General features: G+C 37.8%; 2 protein-coding genes across 6 annotated transcripts in view; both read left to right on the top strand.

The window, feature by feature from the left end:
• LOC117678076 (uncharacterized) overlaps positions 1–1773 on the top strand; it is a 30470-nt gene extending 28697 nt beyond the window's left edge. For all 4 annotated transcript variants that reach the window (XM_087887767.1, XM_087887766.1, XM_034438784.3 and 1 more), the window contains one exon: positions 1624–1773. In XM_087887767.1, coding sequence (XP_087743893.1) covers positions 1624–1676 — 53 coding nt within the window. In that variant the 3' untranslated portion in view covers positions 1677–1773. The remainder of the gene's footprint in view (positions 1–1623) is intronic.
• A 3135-nt stretch (positions 1774–4908) lies between these two features.
• The window catches only part of PFKFB4 (6-phosphofructo-2-kinase/fructose-2,6-biphosphatase 4), a 78113-nt gene continuing 66113 nt past the window's right edge, over positions 4909–16908 (top strand). The window contains exon 1 of one of the 2 annotated variants that reach the window (XM_087887762.1): positions 4909–5290. In XM_087887762.1, the coding sequence (XP_087743888.1) occupies positions 5212–5290 (79 nt within the window). In that variant the 5' untranslated portion in view covers positions 4909–5211. The remainder of the gene's footprint in view (positions 5291–16908) is intronic. The other variant, XM_034438840.3, reaches the window with a different exon arrangement.

Raw genomic sequence — 16908 nt, 5'->3', positions numbered from 1 at the left:
TCCCTCACCTTTGCTTGATGAAGAGTTTTCCTTTGAAATTCATAAGTTTGCAAACTAAACAATAAGTTTTCCCTCAATGTCACATGGAATGATTCATTCCTTTGATGTTATTTTTAAATATGTTTTGAACTCCTTGAGACTTATGCTACTTTTTGGGGGGGGGAATAAATTAAAATCTACTATATTGCATTTATATTTATATTTTAAAAAGCAAAGATGTTTGGGATTAATATTGAGAAACCGATTTTCCCATTGATCTTGTAGCAGACAAGAGAGCAAACTGAACCCAAATCTGTATGGCTGGTTTGCAGGGGTTAAACCAGCTGATGTTCCCGTTCTTTTTTCTGTTCTGAAGATAAAAAAGAAAAGTTAGGTAGTGATAAACCTCAGATTAAGTCTTCCTAATCTATATTTAAAGTCAGTAAACTTTTACAAAGTGTAATTAGGATACTCTGCCAATCAGTCCCAAAGATTAAATGACACTAGATCTGACAACAAACTGGCTTAATACATTGTACAAATACATTTATCACTCCCTAAAAAGGTGGGTCAAAACATTTTCTATAGTCAATTTTTTGTCTCTAGTTCTTAAAAGTTGTTTCATAGAATGGTTAACTAATCCCATTAATACTGAAATTGTAATGGGAGTGATAGAAGCAAAGATGAAATTGAAGAACAAGATTAGGCAAGTAATGAATATGGCGCATTGGTTAGAGTGCAGTACTGCATGCTACTTCTGCTGACTGCCTGTTGCCAGCAGTTTGGCAGATCGAATCTCACCAGGTTGACTCAATCTTCCATCCTTCTGAGGTCTGTAAAATGAGGACCCAGATTGTTGAGGGCAATATGCTGACTCTGTAAACTGCTTAGAGAGGGCTGTAAAGCACTATGAAGCAGTATAAGTAAGTGCTATTGCTATCAACAATTGGGGAGACAATGGGTGAAACATTGACATACCCTAGAGAACAGTAACTTAGTAAGTATTTTGAATGTCAGTTGGGGAAAATATACTGCTCAAAAAAATAAAGGGAACACAAGCAGAAGACATCCGAGATCTGAATGAATGAAATAGCCTTATTAAATACTTTGTTCTTTACATACAGTAGTTTATACACTGCTCAAACAACTAAAGGGAACACAAAACTACTGTATGCAACGGAGAAAGTATTTAATAAGGCTATTTCATTCATTCAGATCTCGGATGTCTTCTGCTTGTGTTCCCTTTATTTTTTTGAGCAGTGTATATTCCTATGAGAGTTTATAGCATCGTATATGTGGGAGGTCATGGCCAACTGTCTAGCTGGAAGTTTATTTGAGAGATTCCATTAGGAGATGAGGACTGCCAGAGTTTTCATTCAGAATATAATATGCTGCTGCAATATTGCTGTTTCTAATCATTCTCTACCTGTAGCTCATCTAGTCATTTAAAACTTGTATTCCTTACTTCATAGACTACTCTTTTTACATTAGTTTAAGACAAAATTATATAATGAGAATTTAACTTTCAGCCTAAGTATGGATGAGAGTGTATTCTATTCTATTCTATTTTTAAAAAAAATTCTAATATTTTAAATAATGGTTTCAGTGAATAAAACTACTTGCATCTTTGATCTTTTCTTGCAGGTAATGAAGAGTTTCAATCTGACTTGGAGTATGAAGATGAATGGGATGACTAAAATAGTGCTGTCAGAAGCAGCACTACTTGATCTTTCTATATTGCATTTATAACTTGACTTTTTAACATGCTAATAAAATGTTTTCCTATTTTTCCAGTATTGCAACTGAGTTATTAAAAATGTTAATTTAAAATACTGGAGACTAGAAACAATCTTTTAATATTTTGTCACTTGTATATTTATAGCCCACTTTAAATCCCACGAGTCCATTTTGAGCTGGATCCAGATTTAGAAAAACTTGTGTAAAGTGGAATTGAATTTTTTGAAATTGTGCTTACTACAATATTTCAACTTGTTAAATTTTATAATTGCTTCCATTCCTATCTTTAGATACTATCTTTTTGATTCTTACATTTTAGATAAGCCTAACCTGTTCTTCCCTAGTGCCTTGTTCCTATTTTTCATTTCCCTAGGTAAGAGGAGAAGGTAGAACTTTGCAAGAGGGCTAAGGGACCTGTAAGTCCATGCTCTCCTTTTATGGGAGGTGTTCAGTGATTTTTGGTGGGGATTATATGAGATTTACCCTATTTGGCTTGGGATCTCAGGACATCTGGAAGATACCAGATTGGGGAACACACAATAACTTAAACTAAATTTTGAATGAATCTGTCAGTTTCAGGAAAAGATCAGCCCAGCAGTAGCTGCTGGAGATGCAGTACAGCAAAGTAGGAAATATACTGCCATGTGCCCCTTAGCACTATTGAAGCTGCCTAGGCCTGTGTCAGGTTCTCCCACAACTTCTGCTAGCCTTCCAAACTCTCCCCCACCCCCACAATTGTCCTAATAGGTTGGGCATGGCTGGATCAGTCATGTTTTGGAAGAATATGTCAGTCAGTGTGGCAATAAGTGAAAATTATGGAAGCTTTAATATGGCAAAGAATAAAAATCCATTTCACTATTTCTGCCATTGTACGTAGACTTTGAGAATTGTAGAATACATTAAGATGACTTTTTGACTTGTCAGACTTGTTATTAAATTTGTTTCAATGCTATTCGTATTTATATTGATAGGGAAAGAACGTTCCAGTACTGTATTAGAACAAAGACAAAACAAAATGATAAAATGTATGAGTTGTAAAAGGATAATTAGAAGCTTTCAATTTTGACACTGAGTTTGAAATGTGCTCCACGGAACATCCACAATTGCTTTGAGCATATTTGGAAAAATACTGGTGGAAGAGGTTTGGTCAGACATAAAACATGCAGGTGCAAGAAGACAAATTGATTTAGTTGAAAATAACGTGTCAAGCCAAAGGTGGAATCTGAAGCCCTAATAATCATGTACTTGCCCCCCACAAATGCTACAAAATGGCTGTTTTGTAAAAGGCAAACTGGGGAAGCTCAAAAATGCATAAACAGACAAATGTATACTCTTATTCTCTTCTTTGCCTCTGAAGATACTCTCATTTTCATTCCTATAATATTCTCTTTCATCCCCTAAGTAACCATGGTCTTTTTTCAGAACAAATGGGCACATTTCAGAACAAAACATTGTGTTCCAATCATTTTTATTCTCTTAAGAATGCACGCATGCCAATTAATAGATATGAAAAACAGCACTATTAGAGCATCAGGATTCTATGAAATTCACAAGAAGTTCTAACACAGAGACACAGAGTTTGGGGCACGGGGCTAAAAATTGAGAGACTGAATTCTAGTTCCATCGTAGGCACAAAGAAACCTGGCTGATTTGGGGCCAATTACTCTGTTCTAGGAAAAAGGATGAAACAATTCTGAAAATCTTGCAAGAAAACTGAAATGTTGCCAGGAATCCAAATATGTATCTGTGCATGTGTGTTTTTGTGTGCATGCGTCCACATAAACACATGACCATATGCAAATAGAAAAGTATGTCCTCCATCAGTTGTCAACCACTGGTTAGCAGAAATCTGATCTAAATGGCTTTTTTTTTGTCATGAAAACTAAAACATGATTTACTGGCAGTCTTAAGAGTTAGACTGTCTCCTTTTGATTTCTCATTATATATCTCAGCATATACAAATTTATATAATGAAAATCTTATTCAGTTTAAAATAATTCATAATTATTACTATAAGGAAACTTTCAAGATAAATATAAATCTTGGAATAATGTTGATTTTAACAACATGCATTTCCCCATTAGCTCAAATGGATTTTTTAAAGCACCTTACTTAAAAACGTCTGGCCCTATTCCAGATTCCATCCAGTTGGACCTCCACCAAAGAACAACCTGCTATTGTAATACTTCCTTGCTAATGATTAGGTAAAAAACCCATTTTTCTAGTTTGTCTTGATTGCTACCTTGTAAACTATTGCAGTGAGACTTCTGTGATTCAGTGCTGTGCACCCTTACAGTAGGGAAATCTTATTTCCCCCCCCCCCGATATGTCGGTTACTCAAAAGGTGATTATTTCTTGTAATGGTTAGAGTGTTATATACCTCCTGCAGACAAGTGCCCCCTTTAAGAATGGTGGCTCTGACAGAAGTGTGATGTTGTTTTCGTTTTAGCTAGATGTTTTCTTTTAGAAGCCTGAAAAGTCTCCTTATACCGGATCAGATCATTGGTCCATTACCTCAGCATTGTTCACACTGATTGGAGACTCTCCAGAATTCAGATTTATGTTTTTCCATTCCCCAGCTTGTCCCAAGCATCACTTTGGAATCGAGGTCTTCCTGCATGCAAAGCAGGTTCTTTATCGTCGAAGCGCATGCATTTCCAGTTTGGAACATTCTGATCTAATCTTTGCAGATATATAATAAAAACCGACGCGAGTCTCCAGCCGGGCTGTGTGTGTGTGTGTGTGCGTGCACATGCGCATCCCTAACACAAGGTTCGAAGCTGACCTCCCCATGCTTTCTTTAGCCCACTGTTGGGTTGTTGTAACTTCTATGCGTCTTCACGTAGGAAAAAAAAGAAGAAGCCCACATGGATTGCCTCGGCTGAAAGGAATGCGGAAACCCTGGAAACGGCCCTTTGAAAGCCTTGAACAACACCGACACCGCCGGAGACCCGGGGGGGGGGGAACCTCTTTGGGGCGTATAAAGCCGAGATTCACGTATGAATAGGTTTATGGCTGGAGGCACCAAAAAAAAAAAGAAAGAAAAGACAAATGAACCCGAGACGTCGGCTGCCCATCGCTTCCTCTTAGCGACACCCGAGTCGTTTTGGGACGGAAAAAGCCAGCGAGGATGGCAGCACTTTTCCCCGCCTGTGTCTCCGCCCCTCTGGCCGCTTCTCGCCAACCCGCTTGCACCAGCGGCTGGAGTGCGCACGCCCCCCCTTCTCCGCGGCGAGGAGCGGGAGACCCTCTTGTGGGGCTTTGCGCCCTCGGCAGGAGGCTCCTGCAGCCGCCGCGGATGAGCCTTCCCCGCCAGAAGTCGGCGTTAGAGACCGGGCTTCCTTTTCGCCCGCAGGCTTCTATGGGCTCGAGCTAGCGTGCGCGCGTTGCGGCGGCTCGCCTTTCGCTCTGCCGTCTTTCCTCCTCCCGGTGGGGCGACCGAAGCTGGCGGCGCAGCGCCGAGGAGCGGGTGGCGACGGCTCAGCCGCGGCACGGATGTCGGTCTCCAGGTGCTGCAGAGGCGGAGGAGACGGCGCTAAACCTGAGCGCCTTTTGCAAGGCCGGGCTTGGAAAGGTAAGACGCGGGATCCGCGGATGACCTGGCTGTGAACGTGTAAAGTACAAGCGCTCCGGGGAGGGGGCAAGGCAAGCCTCACGTACACGCAAGCCGCCACCGCGGGGCAAGAGCGGCGGATTCCCGCCTCCTTCAGGCTGCGGCGGAGAGTGCCGCTGGTCGTTGCTATTTTTGACTCCTTTGCTTGCTTGCTTACTCTCCCCAGCTAAAAAGGGTGATTTACAGCCTGCGCTCGCTGCTTTTTCTTGCTCGGCCTCGCCCAAAGGAAGGCTGGAGAAGGGTGGGGGCTATTTCCCTGTTGTTTTGCTTGCTTGGCTTTCCCGCGCCCGGACGGATTCCGCGCAGCCACCGCGTTGGCGTTGCTCCCTTCGATGTGGCCAGCTTTGGCTCTCAACTCCTCCTGGGGTGACCGCCGTTGCCCTTAAGTCTTCTGCTTGTAGCAAACAGATCGGCTGCTACCGCCAAAATTTTTCGCGTTCTGGAGCTCCAAGCCGAGGCTTTAGGCTTTGAGAAGCTTCCGCCCTCTCCCCTACCCTCTTCTTGCTGCTTTTCATTGACGTTGGCCTCTTCTTCTGTTGTATTTACTACACGTACCTGTCCAAGAAAGCGCTGGGTGGTTTCTTAAGAATCGCCTCTGACCTCTCAAGGTACACTTGTTATTCAAGAAGTGGTCAATTTGATAACGACCACACGTAAATCTGACAATGAGGTGTAGTGAGAGGCAGGCTACTGTTTTTCCTCTTCCCAGCTTTGTAAGGGCAGGTTGCAGATAGGGATTAATAACAGAGGGGCACTCTGCATATGTTTACAAGCCCTTTTATCTTTGTGTCACCATGCACGGAATACTTTCAAAGTAGATTCATGGGGGGATTGCAGGATTAAAGATTCGGTTATTTTCACCCTTGGCATGGTTTTTATAGAGATGGGTTGGAAACAGATTGGGCCTTTGTCAGAGAAGAAAGGGTTAACTCTTGCTTACTACCCTTTTAGATTACAGAAACCGAGTTCTTGCTTATGCCAGCTTTTAACATTAAGGACTTGCCTCAATCCTCTAATAATATTTTGAGACATCAGTTTGCTCTGGTGAGGGCTCCGCATTAGGAGAGAATGTGGGAGAATTTCTGTATTTACAAAGAAGTGAGATCAGTTATGACTACAGAGCACTGTTTTTCAAGCTTGGCAATTTGAAGATGGGCGGAGGATTGTGGCTGGGGGATTCTGGGAGTTGAAGTCCACCCATCTTCAGGTTGCCAAGTTTGAGAAACACTGCTATAGAGAGTAATAGTGGCCCGTTCCATCCAGGAAATAAATAGCACTGAAGATTGTGAAATTTTGCTTCGGGGGAAAAACTGTTTTTGTTTTTTTTCAGGTTGATCTTTTACCAATTCAACAGTACAATTTGTCAAATTAGCAAGATTTTTTTTTTTTTGTACTAGTTGCTATGAGACCGTCAACTATAGATGAGTCCATACATGTTGTATTTCAATGGTAGTAATGAGTAATTACTCTGAATTGCGTGTTGCAACTGCATTGTTCACCGATGGGTCAACTGTGGTGGTTAACTTAAGCCCTTTTTATACATAAAATATTATAACGAAAATAGCAGCCAAGCAAAGATACTATTACAGTATAATCAGTATACTCTTTTATAACTTGTACCTGTATTACTATGCTTCTGCTTGGCACTACAATCCTTTCATATAAACAAACTAATAATCTCCATGTCAGTTATTTTGCTTTAAGCTAGAAAGCAATTATTAGTTGCTATTTATAGGAGTATGGGTAGTGATGGGTTGCCCCTGGTTCGCACCGGTTCTATAGAACCTGTAGTAAAACCGGCGGGAGGCTCTGCCCACCGACCCCAACGTCATCAAGATGCTTCTGCGCATGCGCAGAAGAACACATGCGTGCGAGCATGTGCACGTGGCCCCGTTGCAAACCGGTAGTAAAGGTAAGTAGAATCCACCCCTGAGTATAGGAATATTCATTTTCATATGAACACAGTTGTCATATTTTGTAAGTTGTGCAGTACATACTCATAGATACCTACATAGATTCAAACTCAAGGACACTGATTGAAAATAAAGAGTAAGGCTCATATAATCAAAAGATGGCACTTACTTCTATAAATTACAGCAGTAGCTGCTAATTTAGCTTAAAAGATACCATTGCACAGTGTTGAGGAGGATAAGGCTACTAATAACTATTAGATGACTCTGTATAGGAGATAATATTGGAGCTGGTGTATCTCTAAATATTAGTTACTGGTGAGATTGAGTAAGAAGATGGTATATTCACGTATCCTAGTTGCATGTGGAGGCACATCACTGGTACTTTTAAATTTGTTTAGAAGTGATGGGATTGAATTCAAGATTTATTCATGTAATCTTACAATAAATAGATATCATTCTTCTGGGTATGCTACTTGTTTGGGCTGCCTGGTGACCCAATGCTGACAGGGGACACTATTTTTTTAATTTCAGTTGCGACTGATAAATCATGCTTCTGTGCATCTGAAGATGACAGTTTTCGATCAAGGGGATACTTAAAGAGCCTGATGTACTAGATCTTATTGGGCAGGTAGATATTGCTGGGAAAAAGTTGTCCCACAGATACCTAAACTCTGAGCCTTAAGGGATTTTAAATACAGTAACCAGAACCTTGAATTGTACTTTGAAGCCAATTAATAACCATTGAAGTTTTTGGAATAGAGCAGGGGTGTTAAACTCAAGGCCCACGGCCCAGATCTGGCCCGCAGGGTGCTTAGATCTGGCCCACGGAGCTGCCCTGGAAACAGCAAAGGACTGGCCTGCGATGCCTTTGCCAGCAAAAAGGGAACTTGGGAGGGTTGCGGGCAGCCTTCCCGAGCTCCGTTTTCGTTAGCAGAGGTTTCAGGAAGCTGTTGCAGCCGAAAACGGAGTTTGGGAGCCCATTTTTGCTGGCAGAGTGGTCGGGCCACCACAGGCACCCCTCTGACACAAGTGACATTGAGCTGGCCACGCCCACCAAGGCTCCCTGAGGTCAAACACAATCCTGGTGCGGCCCTCAATGAAATCGAGTTTGAGTAGAGAAATCACGTGGGTATTTCAAGGTGCACTCATTTCAAGGTGCACTCAAGAAAGCCTCTGGAGCCTGGGGAGGGTGAAAAACGGGCCTACCGGGCCCACCGTGCTATTGTGTGCCAAAAGCGGCAGAGCACAGGGGGATCGCGCATGCATGTGCAGGGGTCAGAGTGCATTGAATTATGGGTGTGTTGTGACTCCCCTGCGCTCCCCCGCTTTTGGCACGCAATGGCAAAAAGGTTAGCCATCACTGTAATAGGTTATCTACTCCCTACCATCTTTTTACTAACCTTTGCAAGACTTAAAATTTCTTTGTTTTTCTTCTTTTAGTAAACATTCTATTAGGGGATATAAATACACCTACTTGTATTCTGTTTATTTCACCATTTATAAACAATGATTCACTCCACTCCATTTTCGCCGGCCAGCTCAAGTATCTTGGTCTTTGATACATTCATTTTCAGAACCACATTCCTTCTTGCCTCACATAGTCTAACATTCTCTTATGACTCATTTGGGTTCTTTGTCAATAACACAGCCTCATCTGCATAGAAAAATACATATCTTTACATCCTAACTAGCATACCTTTAACATTATCATAGATATTTGTTATACATTTATCTATAAACAAACACCCAAGGTGACCTCACACATCCTTTACTTATTTCATCATTGATGTTCAACCACTCTTTAAGCATTCCATTTATTTTCACACAAACTACTCTTATTACAATCAATAACCAACCTTCAATTCTATATGTGTAAGTTAAGGATTCTCTAAACACTCCACTTATTTAACTTTTGCTAGTGTACAATGATTTCAGACAGTTCAGGATTTGCAAGGAGTCTGAAAACAGCTAATAACGTTAAATGTAAGAAGGGCAAGTAATGCAGCTTGGCATATACAACACATACACATGCTCCAAACATCACATACACATGAATAAGAGATCAGCTGATAGTGTATCATCTGGAAAAAGATTTTGGGGTCATAGAATGCTAGAATAATTAGGAAAGAACTAATGATTACTTATTTAGGAAGTCTTACGCTAGAACTGAAATGCTACAGCACTTGACTGCCTTTTCCTTAGAAGGGAAATGAAAATTAAAATAAAATAGTCAGCGCAGTGAACACAGTTAGTTCCTTATACAAATTATAATTAGACTGTATTTGGAGGACCATTGGCAATTCTGGTCATGTGTAAAATATTCTGTCTCTAGAGAAGGAATATTTTAGGATTTCTGAATACGCCAATTCAGCTGCCTAGGAGTGTCCTTTTTCCAGAAATAAATCTGGTTGAAGTTCATGGTGTTTCAATCAGCTGGAATTAAATAGAATTAATTCTAAGAAATGATAAGGTTCAATGGGAAAAACAAACATTTTAAAAGAAACAAAATTGTTTTAAAAGAGACTGAAGAAATTTATAAGGATTGGACTATTAATAGTTATTTGTCTTAATGTATGTTTTATTCCCTCTGGAATTACAGGCAGCCTATCCTAAGTGGTAGGTGCTAAGAAGCAGTAATGGAAGAAGGTGTTCACCCTCTGGTCCTGTTTAGAATTTTCTGAATGTATTTGATTAGCCATGATGGCAGACTGTTGTTTCATTTTGGCTATGAGGCTGATCTGACTAAGCTCTACTTCAGTTCTTAGGATTCTCCTGGTTTTTTAAAAAAATATTTACATATAAGTGGTGTTGGTGCAGGAATTTACTTATTTATATATAGCCACTCCTCTCACTTTGTCGTTGGCTAGATAAAATTCAGTCTTTTTGTGGAAACAAATCTAAAAAAATAAGTTCCATTGTATTTTTTTGTACTGGCTCACTAGAGACAAAGAATTATATAAATCACATGAAGTATATAATAAATATGATTCATGGCTATTGTTTTCCATTTTTAATCCACTATTAGTAATGTTTTAACTATTTGCAAATATAAATATGGAAGGAATAGGTGTTTTATTTTATCCTCTTTGATTTGCCAATGCATTTTCTAAAGCATATCTAGTATTAATGATGCATTTTTACAAAGTGTACAGTATGATTTTCTTTTTAAAATGTAAGGCATTCATTGTGATTAGGAATGTTTTGGAAGGTTAGGAGCTGCACCTTATATTGCAGGTTTGATTAGCATAAATTACACCTTCAATCTTTTCAGTTTATAGCATACTCTTCATACTTAAGCTGGATGAGAAAGAGTTTAAGGAAGCTATCCTCTCCAGTTTATGGCTTAAAGTTGAAGAAACGTGCCCAGTTGTTGAGAAAGAAGTGAGATCCATGAAAATGGCATTGGATCTGAATATGTGTGAGATATAATGATGGCTTTAATTTTTCATATAATATCACTATAATCATTTCCTATCTACTAGGATACTGCTAAATACTGCTGGCCTTGTTTCTCCTCCCCTATCTTTTGGCAGTGAAAGTTTACTTTTTTTAATTGTTGAATATTTGATATATGTGTGTGAGAGAAATTTAGGTAAACAGTTAAAAAAATAGTAATAGGTGGTCCCTTTTCCCATTCATTTGCGACATGGTCTTCATGAAATTTACATCTGCCTAATGATAAGTTAGTCTGCTGTTGACAATTCTATCATAACTGTTATTTTTCCATGAGTTCAATTTCTCAAATTATTTATAGACCTGTTCTGTTGTAAATTATGTAGTACCCTTAGTAATGGAGAAACCTTTCTCTGGGAATGGCTCAATTTGAGTCAGCATATTGATTGGAAAAAATCCAGAAATATTTAAGATATTCTTAACCATTATCTCTTGCATCTTTTGTAAAGGAATGCTAAGATGCTAATATGAAAGTGTATTATGCTGTAAACATTTTCCCATGGGTAATATGAGGCTGAACAGATATAACAGTTTAAATTGTAGTTTAAGGATCAGAAATAGGCTGGTGTATCATATGCTTTCTACTTCCCCAAGAAGAATTATTCCTTTCTATCTTAACTATGGTTGAGAATGCGGTTGTACAAATATTAAGCATATTTAAATTGAATATCTTACCTGGCTTCAATAAATTGAAGCCAGGTAAGAAAGATTACAGGTAGTTCTCAACTTACAACAGTTCGTTTAGTGACTGTTCAAAGTTAAAAAGGCAATGAAAAGTGCGAGTTATGACCATTTTTCACACTTAATGACTGTTGCAGCATCCCCAATGTCACATGATCAAAATTCAGACACTTGGCAATTCAGACACTCATGCATGACCGTTACTGTGTCCTGGAGTCATGTGATTGCCTTTTGTGATTTTCCAACAAGCAAAGTCAATGGAAAAGCCAGATTCACTTAACAATCATGTTACTAACTTAACAACTGCAGTGATTCACTAAATAACTGTGGCAAGAACGGTCATAGAATGGGGCAAAATCCATTTAACAACTATCTTGCTTAACAATAGAAATTTAGGTCTCAATTGTGGTGACACAATGAGGACTGCATGTGCTTAAATAAATTGCCTCTATCATGTATCCCTTAGTTTCTAATGAACAATTTGTGGATTAGTGAAGGGATGGATGGAGAATCTCTGCATAGGCTGTAGGGATGTATAAAATATTCCAATAATGAAATGTTTCACATGTGGAGTATCTATTCTAACCTTGCCAAAAATAGCCCAATCCTGAAACATCTGTTTCAAATTCAAAACAGGACTATTTTGATTTCAGAACACTTCTGGACTATTTTAAAAGTAAGATCTAGTTTCTAGTGAGATAAATAACTGTTTCAAACTCAAAACAGAATACTTCAAACATTTTGTGCATCTGTAATGGGCAATATATGATCACAAAGATTCACTGGCCTGTTCCCAATCTTATAAAAGTAGCTAAAATTGCCATAGTTAATAAATACCTTGTACAAGATATATTGTCAGCTTTTTCAGAGGAAGGCGAGACCCAGTTCGGTCTAGTGCAGTGGTTCTCAACCTGTGGGTTGGGACCCCTTTGGGGGTCGAACGACCCTTTCACAGGGGTCGCCTAAGACCATCTGAAAACACATATTTTCAATGATTTTAGGAATAATTTTATGGTTGGGGGTCACCACAACATGAGGAACTGTATTAAAGGGGCGCGGCATTAGGAAGGTTGAGACCCACTGCTCTAGTGGTTAAGACCCTAAACTAGAAAGCTGGAGACTATAGCCATGAAGGTTAGCTAAGCGACCAACCTAAGTGTAATGCAAATATACTCCACTTATTCATACTAGAACCAGTAAATTAGCTACATACTCTACAGTCATGCATGTAATTAGATATTGGCCTATGATTTTTATCTTTCTCTTTAAAATAACTATACAAAGTATGTTATCTTACAGAGCATTTGAGCCCTAATGATCCAATACATCAAATTGATGGAAGGAAGCATTGCCCTTAGAAGTTATACAAATTTTCCCTTGAGATAATGCACTGTATACATTTTTAATACTGTAGTTTGAGATCTTTGTTGTTGATATCATTTTGAAAATTGAAATTCTGCCAACAAAAGGCAAATGGACATTTTACATCTATTTTTATAACCCTTGAACAAAAGGCATATAAATTTTTGTTTCAATAGAGCATGGAATCTTAAAATTGTTTGTTTCTCCAGATTAATATAAAAAAGCAATCTGATCTAATTCAAAGTAAATTTGGAAGCCTGCATAAAAAGAAAATAGTCTCCAAAATAACCATTACTAATGGGAATTGCCCAATAAAATATGTGTTAGCCACTTCATTAATATGTAATTTGAAAATTTAGACTGCATTGATTACTGATAATATAGTTTCCTTATGGAGTATATAGCAGAGTTTCTTTGGAAACAAATTCTTGTAGATATGGCATTCATCTCTCTGTTTTTGCCTTACTTTTGCAACTCTTATTATATTTGTTCTTACACTGTTTTTTACTTATTATATAATTATGAATGACAATTGTGTCAACATGAATATATTATATATATATATTCTAATGAACAAAAAATGTTTAATGTAAAATTACTGCTGGTATAACATATGTATTATGTGCTATATGTGTATCTAAATATGACCAGGTAGGAATAGAAAAAAAAAATCCACATACTTCTGCAAATGTTACATTTTCTAATTTTCAAAACAGAGTAGTTATAAGCTCCAGAAAGATATAGATGGCAATTGAAAGATATATTTTAGCAGCATAAAATAGAGTCCGTGAGTGATGTGGTAACATTAAAAAAATGTTATAATAACTTTTATTTGCGGTCTCAGACCAAAATACAGATATAATTGCAAAAGAATGTGGGGAAAGTAACATCATACACAGTTGGCTACCAGAAGCCTTGGCTGAGAGGAATTACATCGTTCTCCTGTAATAGTTACAGCTCTTAAAAAAAAAATTTAGAAATCTGAAAAGTAATGTGTGAGAGCCATCCCCTAAACAATATAAGGTCAAATTACTAGAACTGGATCCTAAGAGATCTGTTTCCAAGAGAGACAGTAATTTAGTCCTGTCTGCGTTATACATAGGGCAATATAAAAGAACATGCTCCACAGGTTCAACCTCAGCTCTATCACAGGGGCATAACCGCTCACTTATTGGGAGCCTCTTGAATCATCCGTCCAGCAATGCTGAGGCAAGACGTTGAAACGAGCAAGGGAGAAGACTCTTCTATACTTAGGGATGGTTAAAGTATAAAAATATGAGGCCATCCTCAGTCCATAATTGTTAAATTGGCTGAAGATCAAAGGGGAGCAGGTTTTATTAGCTCTAGCTCTTAGATATTGCAAGTCTATGTCCACAAGCCGTTGGACTATCCTAGATTGGGCGTCCTTAAGGCCATAGTCTCCCAATGCATCCCCCGAAAAACCTAGCAGATGGAGTTTCTTCGTCAGCTCCCTCTCCCATCGAGAAGTATAGGAGTCAGCTAACACCAGGGAGAGGGCATTAAAAAGATATGGATGAAGAGTACAGATTTTTCCACATTTTTTCAGTTGTACTCTTGATATTTAGAATTATTTTAAAATTGTGTTAAAAAGTTTTGAGGGTTCTTCATGCTTCTAAATTTGACAGACTTCTTTCAAAGTAATTGTTTGATCTTTTTGGAGGGGATTTTCATCAGTTTCAATCTGGTTGTCAGATACTACTGGAAAAAACAATAATTGATAAATGAGTGTAAAAAGTATTACTGTAATTAAAGGACTAGTTATTTCATGTTTTCTAAACATTGAAAAACAATTTGAGAGTTGCAGCTAGGGAGAAATATTTCTTTATGAACCCTAACCCTAACTGAAAAGTTAAAAAATTGCAAATATATATTGTTAGTGATTACAAACATGTTTAATTAGCACAACCTTGTAATTTTGTGTCTTGATTATTACAAAGTAGGGTCACTTAAGACTCATTCATACGTTTAAGCATTCTGAGCCTGATGTATGTGAAATAAGATGAATCAGTATAATTTACCTGAAGGTTTATGCATCACATGCCATTATTTTGCTAAGTGTGATTTGTGTTAACTCAGGGTAATTATTGCTTGATATTTCTGAGTTAAGTAGTTGTATCTTTAAGGCTATTTTATTTTTGAATTTCAGGAATTTAGTGATATTTATTTTGTTGACATTAAAAACTTATCTTGATTGTATTGATTTCCAGTATGTTGACTTTAATTGCTTTACTGCTTTAATTAATGACTATTCAGCATGGCATATTATTGTATAAGGAGAAAGAAGAAAATTTCTTAATTTGTTTAGCTTAGTTCTTGCTTTTCAGTTTTTCATACAGATACATATTTATTGTTCCTTACCTCACCATGGATAATTTGCCTATTGATCAAATACCATTAAATTGGCTTTTACATACTTTGTGAATCCATTGATGTGTCATCTGAACAGATTACATTCCTTTTTGCTGTAAGAATTATAGGAACCACTGCAGCCTCCACCGATATCATATAAACTATTATACAGGTGAGTATAACAGTCTGAAAGACATATATATTGAATTCCTGAACTCCTAAATTGCCTTTAGTTGTATATATTCAGATTCATTTTTTTAACAAAACACAAGTAAAATAGTTTGGTCAGATTGTTAAGGTATCCCCTCTGGTTGGAGCTGTGTAATTCATTTTTAAATAAATTGTAATCGTAATTTTGTAATTCTCTTGCTGCATGCATGAGTTTAGAACAATGGGTGTTTTAGAATAATCGAGAGTTTTCTTTAGTATATCAAATTCTTTCAATTATCTGCCTAATACCTACTGAATACCGCAGATGAGTTTATATTACAAATCATTTGAGAATTATTTTGAACACTGCATTAGAAACAGTCTTTAGTTATTAATTTTCCCCTTTATAGGATAGTATGTATTTTGAGAACTCACTTCCTTATTCCAGCCTTGCTCTTGGTGTAATAATTGATATTGTTACTAAAGTAACAGCATGTATTGTATTACACAATAATTGCTTAGACAGTAGGTGCTACTACTTGCAAACATACAGTGTTGATGCCCTTGAAATGGCATTATAGCATATTGAGCGTATTTTCAATTATCAATTGAATTGGTTGCAATGTACTGATTTGCATAAGAATATCAAGTTTGATATTTGAAACATTTTGAAAGAGAAAATGATGAAATAATCCTTACGTTTATTGCTGTTACCATATATTATGGCTTGGATCTCAGGAAGTAAGTGTGTTAGGACAGCAGAGAGATACTTCTTACTCACTTTCCTTGAATTCTAGTTTCCCCATTCATTTTTGCAATACCCCATGTTATCTGACTCAAGAGGCCTTTCATTGAAAAGAGCATTAGCAGCTGCACTGGGGAGAAAGGGCCAGTAAGTGGTACGTATGCAGAAGAATATGGAAATGGCAAGGAGGAGCTTCTGAAGCAGCCCAATAGCAAAACAATAATTAGCCTTCGCAGCTTTATGAGAATTAGCAGATATTATTTGGTTTTTTAGACCTCTTTAGAATCTCTCTTAACTTTTTCCAGTACATAGGAGAAGAACCAAACTGCATCAACTTACTCAGCTCCTTGACATTTTTGTATACAGCACAAACATTTGTAAGGAGGGACACTTAGTACAAATTTGCTAGTAACTTGTGATTACTTTGTGTAGGCATTTTGGAAATGGGAAGGATTGGTTCATACCTTCCCTAATGCCCTGTAACATTTTGGGACATTGCATAAGTCATTCTGTTAAAGTTGGTTTTCTAGATTGCAAATAAAACTTGTGCATCCACTATTTTAGGCCTCTGAGGTAATTTAAATCGATTTTTACTAATTATAGGTAGCAATATATTTTCTTATTTTCTAAGATTGAACTTGACAGATAACAGCTACATAGATTTCTATCTCTCCCCCCTCTCTCTCCCCCTCTCCTTCCCTCCCTCCCGAGAATTTTTTCCCATGCCCCTTCCTATTTTCTTTATTTACACTGAAAAAAACAAATCAAATTCTTCTAAGATATTCCTTTTTATGAGGAATATTTAAATAACTCTGTTTTATATTTCTTTCTTCTTAAAGTATGACTAACATAAATGGGCTATAAAAATCAAATGACCACGAGATGGAAGAAAAGACATATGAGAA

The sequence above is a fragment of the Pantherophis guttatus genome, chromosome 2, assembly GCF_059756535.1.
Source record: "Pantherophis guttatus breed Tessera chromosome 2, ASM5975653v1, whole genome shotgun sequence".
Classification (NCBI taxonomy): Eukaryota; Metazoa; Chordata; class Lepidosauria; order Squamata; family Colubridae; genus Pantherophis; species Pantherophis guttatus.
The sequence above is the reverse complement of the archived record's forward strand: the minus strand, read 5'-3'. Positions and strand labels throughout refer to the sequence as shown.